Genomic DNA, 20418 nt, shown 5'->3' on the forward strand with positions numbered 1-20418 from the left:
AATGTCTGTGAAATTTAGTGCCCCGATAATTTCAGCCATATTATACCAAATCTGAATGAAATCAGAGGTGGATTTTGGCTCACCCTATCTTAAATGTTGATACCTATGTACGAGCTAGGTTTCTAACATACCAGTACAGCCAGAGGCCATCTGTTCAAGAGTTGCTGGACTCTAGGGAGCAATTCTTTTCATCCCAAAATAGACCTCATCTGAAAAGCTCTCTAGTCTCCACTGAATGTATGGACTACACCTCTATTAGCTCTAATGAGCATGTACACATGGCTCCTGTGTAGACTCTTACCTTGTGGACTCCCAAAGCTGGGGTGAGCCAGTTCTCCCCTCAGGTTGCATAATTTTCCAAAGGGTAAGGAGTCAGGCGTTCTCCAAGTAATTACAGATTTCAATTTTAAATCATCTTTAGAAAGATGACAGTAATTACATACTACATACCTGGACTAACGTGTTTTACATCTGTATAGCTCTACCTGCAATGCCTGAGTGCTGGCTGTGCACTCTGGCGAGACCAGCGATGAGTAGCTGCCCCTCAAGCCCCATGCAAACAGGGTGGCCTTCTTCTGCAGCCTCGAGGCATGCCGAGATGCAGCTTGTGGTCTGCCCTACACACACACCTTGTGAATCTGCCTGCTTCTGTGCTGCAGCTTGATTACAATAGTGTATTCGGCCTGGTTTGGTTACTGTACATTCTCCTTTCACAAAATGGAAGATGTATAAAGGGGGTGAAGCTCTGGGGCTGGCAGTACAGGAAGGACATGGGCTTGTTGGAGCGAGTCCACAGGAGGACCACGAGGATGCTCAGAGGGCTAGAGCACCTCTCCTACAAAGACAGATGGAGGGAGTTGAGATTGTTCAGCCTGGAGAAGAGGAGGCTCTGTGGAGACCTTATAGAGGCCTCCCAGTACCTACAGGGGGCTACAGGAAAGCTGGGGAGGGACTCTTTGTCAGGGAGTGTAGGGATAGGACAAGGAGGAATGGCTTTAAACTAAAAGAGGGTAGTTTTAGATTAAATATAAGGAGAAAATTCTTTACACTTCTTTTAATTGGGCCCAAGGACACTGAGGCCCTGGGGCATGTCCAGAGCAGGGCTATGAAGCTGGTGAAGGGCCTGGAGCACAAGGCCTGTGAGGAGCGGCTGAGGGAACTGGGGGTGTTTGGTCTGGGGAAGAGGAGGCTCAGGGGAGACCTCATTGCTCTCAGCAGCTGCCTGATAGGAAGTGTGGGGAGCTGGGGGTCGGCCTCTGCTCACAGGTAACTAGTGACAGGACCAGAGGAGTGGCCTCGAGTTGCTCCAGGGGAGGTTCAGGCTGGCAATGAGGAGACATTTCTGCTCAGAAGGAGCAGTCAGGCACTGGGACGGGTTGCCCAGGGAGGTGGTGGAGTCACCATCCCTGGGGGCGTTCAAGGAGAGGTGGGACGTGGTGCTTGGGGACATGGTTTAGTGGGTGACACTGGTGGTAGAGGGATGGTTGGACCAGGTGATCTTGGAGGGCTTTTCTAACCCTAATGGTTCTGTGATTCGTCTCTGAGGGCGGTGAGGCCCTGGCACAGGCTGCCCAGAGAAGCTGTGGGTGCCCCACCCCTGGAGGTGCTCACGGCCAGGCAGGATGGTGCTGTGGGCAGCCTGGGCCGGTGGGAGGTGTCCCTGCCATGAGGGGCACCCCAAACCCACCCCAGCGCCCTCCTCCGGCCATGCACACGCTGCCCACACGCTGCTCCCCCCCCCCCCCCATCCTCCTCCTCTCCCTCCCGGCGGTCCCGACAGGGGGCGCCGGCCGCTGTGTGTCGGCGGCGTTTGTCCCCTGGCGGCCGCCTTAGCCGCGAGTCCCGGGGCCGGCCGCGGCTCCGGGGGCTCTGCCCGGCCTGCGGGGCGCCGCGGGGCCGGGCCGGGCCGGGCTGGGCTGTGCCGGGCAGTGCCGAGCCGAGCCGAGCCGAGCCGCCGCCATGTTCTCCAGCACCGGCTCCAACGGGCTGTGTGAGTACCGGCACACACAGGGGGGCCGGGCCGGGATGAGGCCGGGCTGTGGCCGGGCTGTGGCCGGGCTGCCCGGCGTTTCTTGCAGGGGAGGCGTAAGGGAGGGGACGTGGGGTCGGGTGGGCTGTGGGATCGTCTTATAGATGGTTCTGGCTTTTGTTATGTGACAAAATGTGGCGGAAGAGACGGCTGAACTTTGGTGGACCGATGCTGCTGAGCGGTGCACTCGTTGTAGGAAACGGATGAGGAAGGCAGCGGAGCTCCCTTTTATCAGTTTTTAACGTTTCTGGGTGCAAATCTTTTGGCTGCATGCACGGACAAGACCTCGAGTGCTAGTGAGTGAATCAAAAACTGGAGTATTTTCAGTATCTCGATTTCACCAGTAAAAGGAATTCAGCTGTGTATCTGCATGTGCAGGCTACCGAGCAGCTGCATTTCCAGATTTCTAGACCAATGCTGCCAGGCTCACTTCGTCTGAATGCTCTTTGATTTTGCATCATAAGGTGGCCTGAACAGGCCACCATTGACTTAACAATAAGTCAGTATTAACAATCTGCCAATGGACAGAGCAGTTTTAGCTCAGCTAAGCTTTTCTGGAGTCCATCTACACGCTATAGATGTCCTGGTTGTTTTGTTCTTCATTCAGGGTAAGGCCGTTGTTGCATTATTTAGAGTCAGTTGTTAAAGCTGTCCTAAAAATCATATCTAGATCTAGCTATGGTTAGAGAAAATAGTTCTTTCAGTTACATGGATCTTCTCATCGTTGGTGGCCAAATTTTATTTCTGCTGAAGTACCGCTGCTGTGCTGAGCAAACAATGTTTTGCAGACTATTTCTCTATTCCTTGCCTTGAGATGAGTGAGGATGGTCTCTGTACTATGTATGGGTGCTGGCAGATGCTACGCTCTGGTCAGTGGCAGTGCAGAAAAGATCCTCTCACGTCCTGGCTCCAGAGTTCAGGGAGGTGAACGGTGGCATCAGCATCCAGAGAGCATTCAGAGCATGCAAGTGCTTCGTCACAGATTCGGATTCACTTTCAAGCTTGCCCACTTGTGACGAAATGAGACTTTCTCATAATAACGCTTGAGCAACTGGAGCTGTGTGGCGAAGTCCTTGACCCCGTCCATGCGCTTTCTAAGGAAACGTCTTGTGATTTGGAGCAGTGTGGTTACGATGAGGTCTTTTTTGAAGTGTCTCTCTAGTGTTTTAGAGCCTAGTTCACTGCCCTTTAAAGTCACGTGTGTAAATAGAGGGGTTCTTGAAAAATGGCACAGGAGACCTATAAAAGTAAACCCTTCCTGCAAGCAGGTGGGCCAGCTCTGGACACAGGTGAGCCAGCTCAGACGAGTAGGTCCTTACTGGGGCTGCTTTGCCGAATTGCTAACAGGCAGTACCAGGTACAGCAGATGACTGTGCTGGGAGCCGCTGACACCTACACACACGATTTTGGTTGAGGAGGTGTAAAAATAGACAGAACTGGTGCGTGCTACAGCTACGAGAGGTGGGAATCAGGAAACGAGAGAGCACCATTTAAAGGGACAAGGACTATTTGCCCTCGGTAGGGGAAGCTGCTCTGGCTATCTGAAATACTGAAGGAACTGGCACGCCCTGGGAAGAAAATAACGCAATGTGTGCTTTTACCTCTCTGACCCTCGTGGCGCAATGCTGGTGGTGTGCCGAGTGTCCCCGAGGCAGGAGCTGCTCCTCTGCTTGCGTAACCTGCGGGACTGAAGGGTGCTGTGAGCAGGCATGTGGGACAGCAGATGGTGCTCTGTGGTACGGCTGAAGGAAGGATGTGTCACAGCATCATCCAGGTTGGAAGAGACCTCCAAGATCACCCAGTCCAACCTCTGACCTAACGCTAGCAGTCCCCACTAAACCATATCCCTAAGCTCTACATCTAAACGTCTTTTAAAGACCTCCAGGGATGGTGACTCCACCACTTCCCTGGGCAGCCTACCTGTTGAACGTATCAGGCTCGTGTGCACGACAACATCAGGCAGTACAATACCATCTGGGAAAACAAATGGGCTTGGACATCAGCCTGCTGCAGCGCGCCGTGGTTCAAAACGCTGGCTCCAGCCCTGGGAACAGTGCAGCCACACGAGATCAGCGAGCCAGCTGCTGCACGCCGCAAAGATGTGGCTGTGGTGCTGCTGCTGCACGGCCAGCTCGTGTCGGGCTCGCCTGGGGATCTCCGCAGCGTTGTGGTGCAGCCATACCTGACGTTTCCGACGGCGTGTGTGCTAATAGTAGTATGGTAATCGGCGCCGCGGGTGGGAGGAAGAGGAGGCTGCTCGGCTAGATGAATGTTTTGGTTAACTTCAACCTGTTTCACTTTCTATTTTTTTTCAAATGTTCCTTTTAAAAACCACGGTTTTCTTTTTTTTTTTTTCTTTTCTTTTCTTTTCTTAGCTGCTGTAGTTTGTGACCTAGGATACAGCCAGCAGCTACTTAGCAGCAGATGTGTAGGTAACTGGTTTGATTACAGGCTTACCTGCATCTTGTCATAATAGATTTGTCATAATAGGTTTCAACACGATCACAGTTGGTTTCTTTATGGACTTTCTTCCTGCCAAATGTGCTTCCTCTGCAAGACTGAAATCCTTTGGTCTTGGGGACCTTTATGCCTTGACTAAGAGTATAGGCTAGCTTTCTTGTGTCCTCTTAAGTGTATGTAGTAACATGACTCACCCCACAACCTCTGCATTAAGTTTATAAGCTTTGGATGAAAACTCATCCCTGCAGCCACACTTCTTGCTGTGCTGGCTTGCAGGCACCGCAATGATGAGCCACCAGAGCACGGTGTGAAGCGACAGGCTGAACGCAGCATCCCCTTCCTGTGTCTGTGCTCTGGGTCTAGACCAGGCGCAAGAGTTGCTCTCCTGACCCAGAAAAATGTTTCATTCAGTCATGTTACACTTCCAGGCAGCAGTAACATCAGGGTTTTTGCAGGGTCCTCTGGTATTGCTTTTTTTTTTTTTCCCCAAAGGTTGAAGAACTGGAAAAAAAGTGGATTAACCAAACTCTGAGAACTCATCACGTGGTGAAGTCCCATCCTTACAGCTGCTGTGCGCTCTTATGGCATCTCCCACATTCCTCAAACAGTGTTACAAGTGTTAGTGTCTCTTCTTGTCCTCCCTCCATAGCGTGCTCTGATTTGCCCCCAGTGTGTGGTTACGGTAAAGACAAGCTTTGCTCCTCTGATCTGGTACGATTGCTCCACTCTCACGAAAGCACACGGTGTCTAGGAAAGACTGAGAAAAGTTATTTTCAGATATGAGTAGTTAATGGTGGGTTTCAGCAACCATTACAATAAAGGCTGAGCAAGGTTTCCATGCATTCAAAGGAAGTGTTTATGCTCTTAATGGTATTTCTGTTTTGATGTGCTAGCAAGCTTGCGTCTGGAGGGAAAAGAAACAGGCAAGAGTCCTTGAAAACTCCAACCATTTTGAAGTCTCTCTTCAGGCAAGTGAAGCTTCTTGGAGCTTCTTGGCCAGATCTTGGAGTACAATAGATGAATATCTGAGTGACAGCTGAACGGAGGAAAACCAACAGAGTACAGGAGGGTGCTTTTCTAGGTCGTTCCCTTAGACAAGATCTCAGGACTCATGTTGCAGCAGCAGTGCTGTGGTTGCCTGTTGCTTGGGCAAATCGTCACTGAAGAGGTGCTTTGGGACTGGAAACATATTCCAAGGTCTTTGAAGATAACACTTGATGCATTTTAACTCTTTGGGGTCAAAATGAGTTTATCCTTTTGTTGTGCATCCTTTCCATGGCATGGAGGCACTGTGTTTTTTTTCTACTTGCGTGCACTTGTATTAGCATAGGGATCTGAGTGCTCCTGAGTGGCAAAGCAAACCACTGCCTCTCACCCTGAAACACCTGGAAACAAAACATTTCAGGAGCTGCGCCGTGTATCCGAGAGTGTTTATCGTTCTTCATGTCAATGGACAAGAATAAACCCGTCAACCACGCTGACATTTTGAGAAGCCTGAGAGTAGAAGTTTCCGTTACCCATGTGATGTTCCCTGTGGGTGACTGTCACATTAATGGCTCGGTTGCTTCTGTGGCTTTTCACTTGGTGACGTGCTTAAAAAAATAAATACCTCTCTGCTGTAACAAGGTTTAAAGTGTCTGAGCTGGCAGCTAAAAGGAGGACTGTATCCGAAACGTGTTTGCGCTTTGGGGTTGGGTCCTGGTGGTGGTGTTTGAGCAGAATTAAACTGGGAATGAATTTGATGTGATAAAGTATTGTGATGTGTATTAACTGCAATGTAACAGTGATCGAATGATACAGAAATTGCAGTGAAATCTAAATGCAAGCATAAAAGCTATACAGAAATACTAAGTCCTGGAAGGAAATCCTATGATTTGCCTAACATGTGGGTTTGGTTTTTTTTAACTTGATCATTTTGTGAAAATTTTGATAGGATTAATGAGTTGTTGTAAACAATACTTAAACTCGTGAAATAATGTGGATATATTTAATAGTAAAACACCAAGTTTGATCAAACTTTGGTTCAGAAATGTCTACCACTGTTTTCTAAAGGGGTTGCTTTCAAATACCTGTTGTATCCAGGTTAAAAAGCTGACCTTTTCACGTGAAGAAGTATTAACTAAGTTAAGTTAACCAACAGAGCATTGGTTTTCAAGTGAATGTGTTGTGTGCACAGTAACTTTCACAGCTGGAGGCAGCTCCAGCTTGTTTCCCCGTGGTGTTTTCAGTACTCTGATGGCTTCACACTTTCATTTTTTTAAGCATTAAACTAAATCAGACAAATTAAAAATTGGAAAAAAATAAATAATAAAGGACATCTAACAACTATAGACCTTATTTCTGAGAGCAAGAAAATGCAAAGAAAGAGACTAAATTGAAGGACGGATAATTTTCTTGCATTACAAAAAATCAGCCAGGTTTGCTGCCCTCCCGATATGACACCTGCAGCAGTTCCTGAAGTCACCAGTTAGTGCTTGGATGAGGATCATGCTTAAATTACATAGCAATAACCCGATTCTTGATGGCAGCAGGATTGTGCCGTGATTAAAATCTTGCCTTTGGTGGCTCTTACCATCTTCCTTGCTGTTTTGTTGCAGCCACTATGCCAACAGCTGAGGATGAATGGCTGAATATCTATTTACAAGGGAAGTTGATCAGATAAAAAATGAAGCAATGCACTACTGTTTTCCAATCGCTTGTCCAAATGTCAGAGATTTTTCTCTAAAATGGCTCCTTTTTGTTTGTTTTCTGCCTTTAAGATAAAGCACCTTTGTCAAAGAGCCTGTTATTAGTCCCAAGTGCCATCTCAATCCTGTTGACTCTGCTCTTCCAACATTACCAGAAGTTCTTTGCATACAACCTACAAGCTATAAAAGAGGATTTTCAGGTAAGGGTCGGTTAATTTTGTGTGGAAGGAGACTGCAAAATACTCTCTTCTGTGCCATTTTCCCCAGTCTATTTCTCCTCTGGTTCTTTATCTGTGTTTACTGTTGCAGAGCAGCTCTCTCTTAGCTGTTATTATGTCACCCCAGTAGGCCACTGCGTGTAACAGGCCATTACCTACTTTTGGTTGAAGTGAGAAAAACTGATCTGAAACCATCAACATGGCCTTTCACTTCTCGCTTTTGTCTGCGAAATGCTTGTTTTTCTGTCGTCTCTCCTTCCAGCCACTGCCAGTTGGGAAGCTTGCTGTGAACCAAGCGTGACTTAACCTCTGTAGTAATATAAGAGTTTTGGTATGAATGACAATATCTTCTTCTGCTTAGTTTTTGAGGATATTGTATTCAGCTGCTCTGGATAATACACCATTTATTTTAGCATCAGAGGCCATAACTTTCACACTGTAACTTCTGCTACAGTAAGTTATGGGAAACTAAAATTTTCCTGTTGAGGAGAACTGCTGCTTCTCATTCGGGAATCCCACGTCGGAGAATTTGTCACGCTCCAAAGTAACCTGCTGATTTGGTTAACTGCATTATTGGGTGTTTGTAGCTTATTCCCAGTTCAAACTGGGAAACCTTATCCTTTGGGCATTACACCTTGTAAGACTTTGTTCTGAGCTTAATTAAGGGATCTTTGATACCTTAATTGGAATCCTTAATTGATGTTATGTCAGTTGTAGCATATAGAAGTGACTAGATAAAGTGTTTTAAAAGGAAATTTTGTGGTTTGGAGTTTGTTTTTTGACATTTGTCTTCAGAAGTCTTCTCTTTCCATTTGTCTGAGCTGCTGAAAAAGATTAGTAGCTGTGTCTTATTCAAAGAAACCATCTGTATTGTGTCTTAAAGGGTAAACTTTTGTGAGTATCTTTTGAAGCTATGATATTTTTATTGTGATGCTTTGGGGAATTTATAGTGTGTTGTTTTTTCTTTCCCAAAATAACTGTTTGATTTATTGTCGTAGTAGGCTATCTAATGTGTAATTGTGTCTGTGCATCTCCAAGATCAGGGAGAAAATACCACTAAGCTCCTACCTGCTGCTAATATTCATAATTCAGCATATCAGATATTAACACCTGTTAAAGCTGGTGCAGAGCATAGGAAGTAAAGCCTGCAGTTTGAGAGCGCTTTTGGTTTGGAAGGCGAAGCATGATGCACTGTTGAAAACTAGAAGATCTTTATCTTCATAACGGAGACCCTCCGGAGCAGTGAAGAAGCTGTGTGTGAAATGAAGTTACGTTAGGGTGAGGTATTTTTTAGGCTAGCTGAAGTAAAGAGCGATTACACTTAGAAGCCTGGAGGTCTGTGAGAGGGCAGGTCAGTTAGTGTGTCGTGAAATGTTCAGCTGGAGGGGTACGGCCCTGCCAGTTTGGTGTTTAGGAGAGCTTCTGGCTAGGTTTTAATGCTGGCCATCTTGACATGGGATGACTAGAACTGTGAGGTCCCACCTCTTTCTTCTTGTTCAGTCCGTTAATATACTAGGGAAATTAGGAGCAGAAGTATTGGTTGAGGGTTAAAGGCCTTGAGTGGAGAATGCCTACCAGGCTGTGACTTAGGAACGGGAGTTAGGAGAGCCAAACCTGCACTGGAAACCAGCAAGGAAGATGAAGCTCAACAAGGATGGTTTCTGGACGCACATCTGCAGCAAAAGGAAGGCCTAAGGAGACTGTCAGCCCAGTCCCCATTATGGCATGAGGCTGAGGTACTCAAAGAGATATTCAGGCTGATGTATTTAATGGTTTCTGCTGGTATGTTTTGTCCTCTGGCCTCCAAGGCCTCTAAGCCTCCTAGCAGAGTCTGTGGGAGCAAAGGGGTATCCATCATAGAGAGAAAGAGTTAGGGGTCACTTACCCAACCTGTATTCTTACAAGCTGATGGGATGTCTCTGAGGCTGCCAGAGGAGCTGGAAATGTAATTGCAAAACCTTTTTCTAGCATCTGGGGAAGTTCATGGCAATCGGTGGGGGTGCCTGATGACTGGAGAAAATCATCTTCAGGAAGGAGGATCCAGGTAACATCAGGCCATTTGTCCTTACCTTGGTCCCTGTGTTTGTGGCACTGTCTCTGAGGATTACTTGGAAGAGGTGGAGTTCACCTGACCAATTCCAAGCCTCTGAGACCAGCGTGAAAGTCTAGAGCAAGAAGGACTAAAACTCACTGGAGGAGGATCAGGCTAGAGAACAATTAAACTAATTGCACATATGCAAGTCCATGGGACCTGGTGGTGTAGTACATCCACAGGTTTTGGAGGAGTTGGCTCATGTCATTGTGAGGCTACTCTGGACTATCTTTGACAGGTCATTGTGATCAGGGAAGGTTCCTGGGGGCTGAAGAAAAGCAGGTGTTATTCCTGTCTTCAGGAAAGGCAAGAAAATAAATTTGGGGAACTACAGGTTCTACCTGTAACCTACCAAAGGAACTACCAAATTCCCTGGGAAGGTGATGAAGCAAATCCTCTTAGAAATCGTTTTCAGGCACATAAAGAACAAGCTGCAAGGTTGAGCAGCTGGAAAGTAGTTTTACAGAGAGGTCCCTGAGAGTCTCAGTGGAGACCAAGATGAACACGAGACAGCAAATGCAGCGCTGTGGCTAGAAGGGCTGACAGCATCGTGGGCTGCCGTAGGAAGGCCATCACAAGGAGGTCAAGTGGAGCCATCCTTCCCTTCTAATCAGCCCTTGTGAGACCATATCTGGAGTGTTGTCCTTTGTTTTGGGGTTGTGAGCATGAGGTAGAACCGGGTATTACAGCACTTGACTTACAGGAATGTCCTTTCCCACCTCTGCTGCTCTGTGTTTCTATGAAACTGGAGTGTGTCCACCAAGACAGCGTTGGAGTATGTGACATAGAAGGAGAGACTGAGAGAACTGGCTGTGCCCAGATCTTGAGAGAAGAAGGCAGAGAGGAGACACCTTATTGCTGTCTTACAAGTAGCTGCTTGAGAAGCTGGAGCTGGATTCGACTTGGAGGTGCACTGCTGTAGAGCAAGAGGTAACAGACACAAGTTGGAACATGGGAAATCTTGCCTAGATAAAAGGATTTGGTTTATTTTTTTTCTTAACCATGAGGATGACCAAGAACTACAACAGGTTGCCAAGAGAGGTTGAGGACCCTCCATCTTTGAAGATGGTCAGGACTTGACTGGATGTGGCCTCAAGCAAGCTGATCTAATTAGACCTACTGAGGGCAGAACACTGGATTAGATGGTCTCTGGAGCTCACTTCAAAAATATTTTTTTCTATAACTCTGCAATTTACGTGTTATTTTCTTTTTTATTTGCAAATGTGAAGTAGGGACATGAAAATTTGAGTTGATTAAAATTGCAGGTTTGTTTTAGCAGGTAGACCTCTTCCTTGAAAACATTTTATTTTTGAAAAGACTTCCTGAACTCTGTAATGTTCAAGTCCCTTATTTTCCTTCTTACGTGCTGCACTACATTTCTGTTATTTTGACTTCAGTATTACATGTATATTCACTCTGAGCACAAACTCTCTAAAGACTTCTGCGAGGACAGAGAGACTTAACATGGCAATGTTTAACCTTCTAGATTTGGAGACTTGTATGTGGGAGAGCAATATGTCTTGATCTGAAAGACACATTCTGCAGCAGTCTGCTCATTTACAACTTCAGAATTTTTGAAAGAAGATACGGCAGCAGAAAATTTTCGGTAAGTTCCAGTTTTGTTTTGTTTTGTTTTAACAGAAATTGTTTTCTGCACTGTTCAGAATCTTGTCGTATTGGATTAATATTGCAATTTTTATTATTAATATTCTGAATGGACGTATATGCTAAGAGGTTTTAAAGTGAATTGGGTTTCCTTAAGTCAAAATTTATATTTGTAATGTGTTATGATCAGTGGTTCATTCTAAGTTTGTATCTGTATCAGTTGCAAGTTGTCAGACCCATAGAATTTGATTTTGGAACCAAACTTTTTTTTATTCTTCAGTACCTAAACATTTAGATCTGAACATATGCTATGCTAAAAATTGTTTGTCTTGATTGAACTAATATAGTTCTTTTCTTATTTATTAAGAGATATATTAAATTCTTATTTTTAAACAGTTGAATTGATTCAATTCAAACTTCTTCTTTCCAGTCCTTTTTACTGGGTGCTTGGATGCTCTCAGCTTTGTTTGATCTTCTCCTGGTAGAAATTGCTCAGTATGTATTTGGCATCACCATCAGCAGCTTGCCTTCTGGTTTGTAAGTAACTCCTAATGAGCTGGTTATTTGAGGCATGGTTTTAAGGGAATATTGGGTGCACATTTTAATTAAAAAACTTTCCTTGTGTAACCTAAATGTAGTCCTCTTTTGTACCAGTTATACCACAAACATTTTCCAACATTTGTTTTGCAGTTGTGGTTAACTTGTTCAAAACACTTGATGATGTATCCATTCTGTTAGGCCCAGATCTACTGTCAGCATGATCGGAAAGTGGCTTACAACGCACAAATTATTGCCATAGTTACTTTTGTTCTGTTCAGGAAACCTGAAAACTGAAATCAGTTTGGTGCTGATTTCTTTCTTAAATAAAAAGATAACTCTAATTCATATATTTATGTTAATTTTTAACTGCATATACAATTATATGCACTTCATACAGGTATTTCATATGTGTGTTTCAAAAACCTGAATGCTGGAGCACATGATTTCATTTACTGTTTGCATGTGAAGTTCTTAAAGCTTTAAGGTGCTTAGTGGTTGAGTTTTGTGTAACCTATATTTGACATTTCTGCAGTTAATAATAGGAGGTGTATGTGCTATGGTAGAACCGTAGAGCTTGCAGAGCCTTTGTGGTTAAGTTTCTGATAAGCAAGATGAGCCTGCCTCATAAGACTTGAGTTCCCATGTATTGCATACTCTGAGGTAGCAATAAAAGCTCATGGGGCAAGATTTTTAATACCGAACACTATACAAGGTTTTCTGATCTTTACTTTTTTAGTGTGACTCTTGACAGTAGCTAAAGGCTGATTTAATGAGGAAGAAAAAACATGTGGTTGGTGTTAGAAAAATACATTTCTTGTAGTATGTGAGTATTCAAAGGGAGTCTAAAGCTTGACTAGTGCTGCAGTTACTCACCATGTTTGCTACTTTGATGGTTTTTAGCCGGAACGTAAGCTACTAGTATGTCTAGTCAAAGTCAGTGTTTTCATCCGTGTAAAAAGATACTTTGTGCAAGAGCAGAGTGTAATTAATGTGCACATCACACCCACGGGGAGCTAATGAACAGTTCAACTACCGTGCTTTTATCTGTGACTGCCAGAGCTGCTGTCAGTTAGCAGAAATCTGTGTCAAAGAAAATTTTAGGTGAAAGAAATGTTTCCTCCATGTTCATCCTCTTTTAATCATACTGATGTACTGATCTTGACAGAATGAAGCTGATTTTAGGCGTGTGGGATATGCAACTGTTTTGTGATTGTTAGGCTGTGCAAATATAACGATATATGATACATTGCATCACAGGTTTTCAGTGTTGTCTGTGTTTTATTACATTAATAGTCACTTTTTGTTGTCTGGCAATATTCACAGTTTTCTGAGATGACAGAAGTGGTGGACAGTTTCACACAGCTACTAGGTTTTAATTCATTTCAGGTTTACAGAAGCTGTTGAGCAAATATGAAGAGGCGCTGTTATAATTCTACGTCTCTCATACAGTGCAACAAACATCTCTTATTTCTGGCTACAGAACATTTTTCAGCGTAGCCAAAATGCTAGAATTTGAGAAAAGAATCGCTTGTTCACGCTACAAAACTCCTCCAGTTTTCCTCTCTTTATATCATTTCGCTGTTCACATTACTGAGTGACCTTACACTTGCAGTTCGAAAGCTCTTCCTGCGCACGCTTCGAAGGTAGTTGCGATACAGGATCACACTGATGACTCTAGCCTGGAACTGTTTGGAAACGATATAGTACAGTATAACGTCCAAGCAGGTACTGAGATTCATGAGGAAGGTGGTGAAGGCTGCCCAGGGGTTGTAAGTTGTGTCTTCGTTCTGCAGCATCATGAAGGCAAAGCAAATGTGGAAGGGCACAAAGCAGACGAGTACTTGAGCAATCAGAGTAACTATGATTCGTATGGATCTCTCCTTGGCCTTAGGCTTCAGTTTGGAAGTCTTGCCACGGATAAAGTTGTAAATAATGACGAGGTAACACCCCATCATGATGACCAAGGGAATCAGAAAGAAAAATATCAGTCGGGAAAAGTTCAACATATTTATTTCCCTCAAATGGATGATATCGAGCATTTTCAGGCAGGTGGTCGAATTCGAGGCTTTGTCTGGATCAGAATGTAGAAACAGCAGTGGGGAAGTTGTTGCAAGGGTCATTATCCAGATGCCAGTGCAAGCCAGCAGAGCTTTTTTTGTGTTTTTCAGTTCCTTGACGTGCTTGGGCTGGACAATAGCCATGAATCTGTCAACGCTTATAAAAGCAAGCAACCACAGAGCAATGGCTGGGTAAAACACAGTCAAAGCGCTGATGAGCCGACAGAATGTGTCTCCAAAAGGCCATGTTTCTTTCCCATGGTAGACTATCCGAAAAGGCAAGGAAAATATAAAAATCATGTCAAGCAGCGCCACGTTGATCATATATACAGTTATCGTCGTTCTCTTCTTGGTAGTGCAGCTGAAAACCCATAGTGCGGTGGCGTTCACTAACAGTCCCACTGTGAATATAAAGCTGTAGAAGACCAGTGATGCAATCCTGTATTCTTCAGGGTGGTGATCTCCAGGCATCATGTTGTAACTGAATTCAGGAACAGTTGTTGCACCCCATAAGAACCCTGAAAATAGATCGAGGAGGAAAAATTATTCTCAGACAAGCGGAAACTGTCTTTAAAAACAAAGGGGGATTTTCGTAGGATGGGGTTTAACAATGACTACAGATCCATACCATGCCATGAAGAAAGTTTGTGTACTGCCAGGCTTGTGAGGAATAGTGTGGATAAGCTAGTTTTAATGAAATATGCTGAATTCCTTCAGAGGAATGAGAAAGTCAGGATTGCCCAACTATTTTGAATGTGCTTCAGTAGCTGATAATTAGATAGAAACAGCTGTGACTGAAGTAAGAGAGCTATTTTCTAAAGAGACTGTTTTTTTTCAAGTTGTCCCTGTTGAAAAATTAATGACTAGTTACGGAAAGAAATAAGGGAGCGTGGCATGTAGTGACATTTGGATATGCAAAATGAAGTATTTGCTTTGCATTTTATTTGTGTAGGAACTACTTAGATCCCAAAAGAATAGGTGCATGCTGTTGCTCATAAAAGCCATTGGAAAGCTATCTCAATAGCTCTGTAGGTTTGAATAAAGTATTTAATCCCAGGGCTTCGGAGTGAGCCATCTGACATACGGACGAGATGAATGGGTTTATAGCCTTCCCATTTAAAACAAAATAAAAAGATGGGAAGCAGCACAAACTCCAACCAGCGCCTGTGTGAGCAGCACTTTTTGGGAAGAGTTGTTTGCTGAGGTAGGTATTCGCCAGCTGCCCCAGAGGCAGCAGCGTTGCTTCCTTCAGCCAGGAGTTTGAAATCTGTCATTGTGCAAGCTCAGCTTCTGAGGGCAGAAAGAGCTTGTCCTCTGGTTTACTCTGGAGCTATTTGAGGATGCCAGAACGTACTTGGTGGTTGCATGGGTGCTTTTTGTTAACCCACCCTTCCTCCACTTTCCTGTCTCTCGGTTTTATCACCATTCTGTGAATTTGCATGGGAGGGTTTGTCCTGTTTGACCCTTTACCCAACCCTGTGGCAACTTTGTGAAGAGGAGAAGGAAAGAGTGAGTTTGTTGTTTGTCCGACCTTCCTACCTGTGACAAACAGCTACGTAACTCCTACAGCAGCATGTGGGCACCACAGCTTTCTCAAGAGAAGAATGATGCATGGTTCCTGTGAGCTTCACCCCCCAGAGTGGAGAATGCATTAAAACAGAAGCTCACTGTTACACCTCCTGTGTTCTGTGCTTTCATTGCAGTGCCTACCAGGTACCTTACACAGTGCTATAGGAACTTCTATAATGGCTTGAACCAGCATCTGCTTGGGATATAGCACATGCTGGTAGCTCTGTTGAAATATTATCGATCATACTGTCCCACTTTTATTACTGTTACTTAAAATTGTCCACATATTGCTAGAAAAAAATCCATTTAAACTCTTAAAAATGCATTTTAAGAGTTTGGCATCGTTGGAAATGCTTGAGAAACCTCATTTCAAAACAGCATGGCCCCGGCTATTTCAGCAAGGCTGTGTGACGGCATATAGTAAACATGTGCTAATGTTTAATGTGAAAAAAATCTTAAATATGTACAGTTAAAGTCCTCATAAACTTAAAAACAACAACAACAGCAAATCCTCAGAATCCTCTTTTTCTCCTTGTGATTTCTCTTGCTAATAGTTGTTTATGACATAGCGTATTATTACCTATATCAAGATCCTGACAGACTTAGCAGGTAAACTGAGCACTAATATTAGGATAAGTAGAAGAATTGACTCTTTATAGATGAGTGTTAATAAGTAACGTGGGTTTTGGTTTTGCTCTTCTCCTCTTTGGACCTGCAGCGACTGTAGTCGTTCTTAGTCAGGTCCTGCTCCTGAAATGACCTGCAGGTTGATGTTGATGGGAAGAGGGGAAGCTGAATCTGACTCAAGCTTGTAACAGGAAAACCTGTGGCTTATTTGCAGGTTATTTCAAGGTTGTGCCAATTTTGAGATGCATCAAAGAATGGACATATTCTAACAGCAAGGTCTTATGATTTGGTTTAGTTGTTGAAGTCAGTGTTTCCAGACATTGTGGGTTTAAATGCATGTCAGCATTGGCTTAATGTTTTTATCCAAAATGAACTTTTTAAGAATATATAAATAAGCATGTAGATAAGAAACAATGATGTTGGAAAAAGAAAGTTGAATACTTAGCTATCTGCAATTATACACACAAATGCAACTAGTCAGTTTTGTGGGTTTTTTTTCCTCTATTAGTACTTGTTTGCATGGATTGCAGGTTGATGTCTTCACAGATCTGCCCAAACAGATCTTCAGGTGCCTGTGGCTGGACAGTTCTGCTCTAGATGTTAGATTTCATAATGGGAACACTTCTATTGATAAAAGCACTTGCTGAAGTCCCTGGAATCACTGGTGTCCAGGTGTCTGTGGTAGTTTTGAATGACTGACCTGACGTTTGTCCGTACGGTTTCTCAATTTCTCAACCTGCTCTAGTTTCTCAATTATGGCTGAGGTCCTTAATGACTAACACGAATTGTAAAGCCCGTATGGGTGCTACGTACAAGAACACAAACTTTCAGGACAAAATCAGAATTAATTCTTTTTCCTCTAGATTTTTGCTACAAGTGAGGGAACAGTGATTCTGTTTAAAGGATTGTCCGTGTACCTCTTTGTCCAAACCTCCCATCCCCTTTTATTTTCTCTGTGTATCCCTTACACTTTCACACATTTCCATGAGGAGGATATGGCCTCCAGGGAATCACAGAGAGATCAAGCAACAAGATTATAGTTTAATAAATGACTATGTTTAATAACTAAAAGCGTAAATAAGTATATTACCGGTAAATAAAAATATTTGTTTTCATTAAAGATTTTTAAATCTATTGTAAAAATCCTGAACAACAGCGCTTAAGGGACTGTTTCTGCAAATGCATTCGTTTTGCTTTAAATGTTATTTATAGAATTCTGCTGATAATTCAGAGGTGTTAAGTGCATTAACGACTTACATTTCTATTCGTTAGTCCTACAATATGTGCCTGTGTTCAGCCTCTGAAGAAAGGAGTCTACCTTAGCCCCATACAGAAACATCCGAGTCACTTTGCTGGTACAACATAATGGTTTGTTACTTACCTTTTGTGCACTACAGAGTTTCTTCAGCGATGCTCGTCTCATAGCCCCGAATCTGTAGAAGGTTTGGACTTCCTCTTCTGTGCTCAGCTTCACTATGCTAAAATAGCTCTTTGCAGGCAGGAAGCAGTGACGCAGTCCAGCCAGTTCAGAGCTTTTTTTATTGGTCATGCATAAATGTTGCTTGTGAATATTTCACATACATATGTATGAACTTGCAGTATGTGTGAACTAATAGTTCTGGTGCCTTTTATAACATTTCCAGTGTAGTCAGGTTAGACTTTTGCACTATATATCCTTTTAAAATTGTTTATTATTTGTGGTATAATGCAAGCATTTTGGGGGTTGATGCTTGTACACAAAGGCAACTGCAAGAATATACATCTTGGTTATGTAAAAATTTCGAATAAGCACAGCGTTAAAGTATTCTCTGCAGACTGCCGTCTGCTTTGTGGAAATCCCCATTTTATTTTTATTGCCTTGAACAGCAGTCAGCCTGAAAGTGACAGCAACTCCCTACTGTTGAAATGAGAAGTTTGATTCACTTGAATACATAGCTTGGTTTGTATCTGTACTGACCATGTGTTACCAACAGAACAGCAGTGTTTCTGTATTTTATTTGCTCTCTGAAATGTGAACATGCCTGTTTAACAGCTTTGCAGAAAAATGTCGTATGAAGAGGTTTTTTAGTTGTTACTAAAATGGAGTAAGATCATTAAACTGTGTCACTACAATAGACATTGGTGACGGGATGGGAATATTCACAATGGCTAACAGCTAAGGAGGGCTGATTCCCTGTGTTTTCTCTCTGTCCTCTCAAAAAAAGACCCAACCTTTCAAAAAACCATTCAGAGAAGGAGATACTCCAGAGTTTTTGTAGAGTGCTCAGTAGCAGCAAGTCTCTTAGTCTTCAGGACATGGCAGCACGCTATGCTGAGCTCGTTACCTCTGGCTGCCTCTGTTTTCCCCCGCAGATGAAGTGAAAAGAGATGTGTGTTGAGAAAGGGGGCAGCGATGTTTCAGTTTCCCCCTGACGTGCAGTCAAGAATTTTCTAGCATGTGCACGTGGTGCCAGAAGTAACCAAGTCCAGCAGCTCAGAGGTAGCCAGAGTCAGGTTTGTTTGTGGGGCCGTCCTCTTCGCTGACTGTAAGAGGGATGTAGGCAGATGATCCTCACCCAGTGCTAAAAGTAACTTTTGGGAAAAATACCCTCTGTCCTGGAATCACGTAGCTTATCTCTGTTGGATGGGTTTGTGGTAGTGCATGGATCATTGTGATAGCTGAACTAGCCACGGGGTGGGATTTGGTATAGTTTTCAGTGTGTAGGTTAGTGATATCTTTAAACATTTGGACTTTACTTTTCAGGTGAACTGATACTTTACTTTTCAGGTGAACTCGGGTGAGGCCGCACCTCGAGTGCTGTGTTCAGCTTTGGGCCCCTCACTACCAGAAGGACATCGAGGCCCTGGAGCGTGTCCAGAGAAGGGCTACGGAGCTGCTGAAGGGCCTGGAGCACAAGGCCTGTGAGGAGCGGCTGAGGGCACTGGGGGCGTTTGGTCTGGAGAAGAGGAGGCTCAGGGGAGACCTCATTGCTCTCTGCAGCTACCTGAAAGGAAGTGTGGGGAGCTGGGGGTCGGCCTTATTTCCCAGATAACGAGTGATAGGACTGGAGAGAATGGCCTCAAGTTGCTCCAGGGGAGGTTCAGGTTGGCAATGAGGAGACATTTCTGCTCAGAAGGAGCAGTCAGGCACTGGGACGGGTTGCCCAGGGAGGTGGTGGAGTCACCGTCCCTGGGGGTGTTCAAGGAGAGGTTGGACGTGGTGCTTGGGGACATGGCTTAGTGGGTGACATTGGTGGGAGGGGGATGGTTGGAGCAGGTGATCTTGGAGGTCTCTCCCAACCCTAATGGTTCTGTGATTCTGTACCAAACTTTATTTTTGTGTTCGTTTGTTCATTTCAAAGACCTCTCAATGAGTGTTTGGCTGGGCAATCCTGCCTAGTCCATCCTATAGAAATATAAATAGTTCAGGATCGCTTGGTATTTTAGGCTAAAGGAGTATCTTAAAAAGCTGTATTTTACAGAGAACATCTGAAGGTCTAACCAGTGTTGAAAACTGTTAAGTGGCTTTACCGTTAGCATAACAACTGTGGAGCATGCTCCAGAAGGGTGAGTCACTCATACTGTTTGCAAGTTTAGTGAAAGTTCATTGAAATTCAGTGACACGGATATTTTTAAAAGGTTTAAAAAAGAGCGTGTAGCTTCTGAAAGAAAATAGCTAGGCTTTTAAACTCTTGCAGACGAGAGCATTTTATTTTTTGATAACTAATCTACAAAACTCCTGATGTCCTTTCAACCTGAGCTGCACCAGGAGTGTACGTGAGCAAGCAAATGGTAAGACAGCAGCCCCCAGAGATAAAGAGTGAGTACCAAATTAATTCCAGGTTTGGATCAAACTAGCCAGATGTTGAGGCTGGGAATGGAAAAACTGTATGCAGTGAAGTCCCTCTTTTCTTGGGGGAGGGCTGAAAGGAGGACATTTTATAGCTGTGCCTAATTTTGTCTGAAGAGCGTGGCTCAATTCTGACTTCTGAGCTCCCTGCAGTGGAGGCAGTGCCTTATGAAGGCACCTGGATGTAACTCGGCGGTTTCCATACAACAGCCACGTTGAGATTAGTGGCACCTCAGCCATCTGGCTGATGGCCCATAGCATGTGAACTTCCCTCAGCTTTCCCCTCGGGCTTTCCACAGCCTGCAGAGGAGCAGCAGGCACAGCCACCTGGCTCAGGGTGGCTGCAGCTGCGAAGGAGTAAGCACTGGGACAGGAACACCCGAGTGAAGAGTTGCACTGACTGTGGTTTGAGAGAGGTAGCTGGCCCCTCTGCTGCGTTACGTTCCCCTGGTGCCTTGGTGGCTGTTGTAGGAAGCACCTGCTGCTGTGCTGCTGTTTGTGTTTTCTGCTCATTCTGTGCTGGTTTGTCAGCTAGAGATGAGTGTCTGGCACTGGTTTCCCTCAGCAGGGTGAGTACTTCCACTGCTCCTGTTTTTACTGAACTAAACGCTCGGTTCCATCCAGGATTGTTTTTTTTTGTTTTGTTTTGTTCTGAAGTTTGGGGAGAAAAGGTGGTTTTCATTGCATTATTTTGTCTTAAAGCTA

The 20418-nt window shown here is 44.2% G+C and overlaps 2 protein-coding genes across 2 annotated transcripts in view; one reads left to right on the forward strand and one right to left on the reverse strand.

Moving 5' to 3' along the window:
* Window positions 1–1824: 1824 nt before the first annotated feature.
* UBAC2 (UBA domain containing 2) overlaps window positions 1825–20418 on the forward strand; it is an 87544-nt gene continuing 68950 nt past the window's right edge. The window contains exons 1-4 of the mRNA XM_084292122.1: window positions 1825–1990; window positions 7249–7376; window positions 10973–11092; window positions 11522–11628. Coding sequence (XP_084148248.1) covers window positions 1960–1990; window positions 7249–7376; window positions 10973–11092; window positions 11522–11628 — 386 coding nt within the window. The 5' untranslated portion in view covers window positions 1825–1959. The remainder of the gene's footprint in view (window positions 1991–7248; window positions 7377–10972; window positions 11093–11521; window positions 11629–20418) is intronic.
* GPR18 (G protein-coupled receptor 18) lies at window positions 13197–14162 on the reverse strand (the record flags this gene model as incomplete). The annotated part of the gene is made up of 1 exon (XM_084290522.1): window positions 13197–14162. The coding sequence occupies one exon, from the start codon at window positions 14160–14162 to the stop codon at window positions 13197–13199; it is 966 nt and encodes a 321-aa protein (XP_084146648.1).

Source organism: Netta rufina (genome assembly GCF_964035555.1).
Source record: "Netta rufina genome assembly, chromosome: 1".
NCBI lineage: Eukaryota > Metazoa > Chordata > Aves > Anseriformes > Anatidae > Netta > Netta rufina.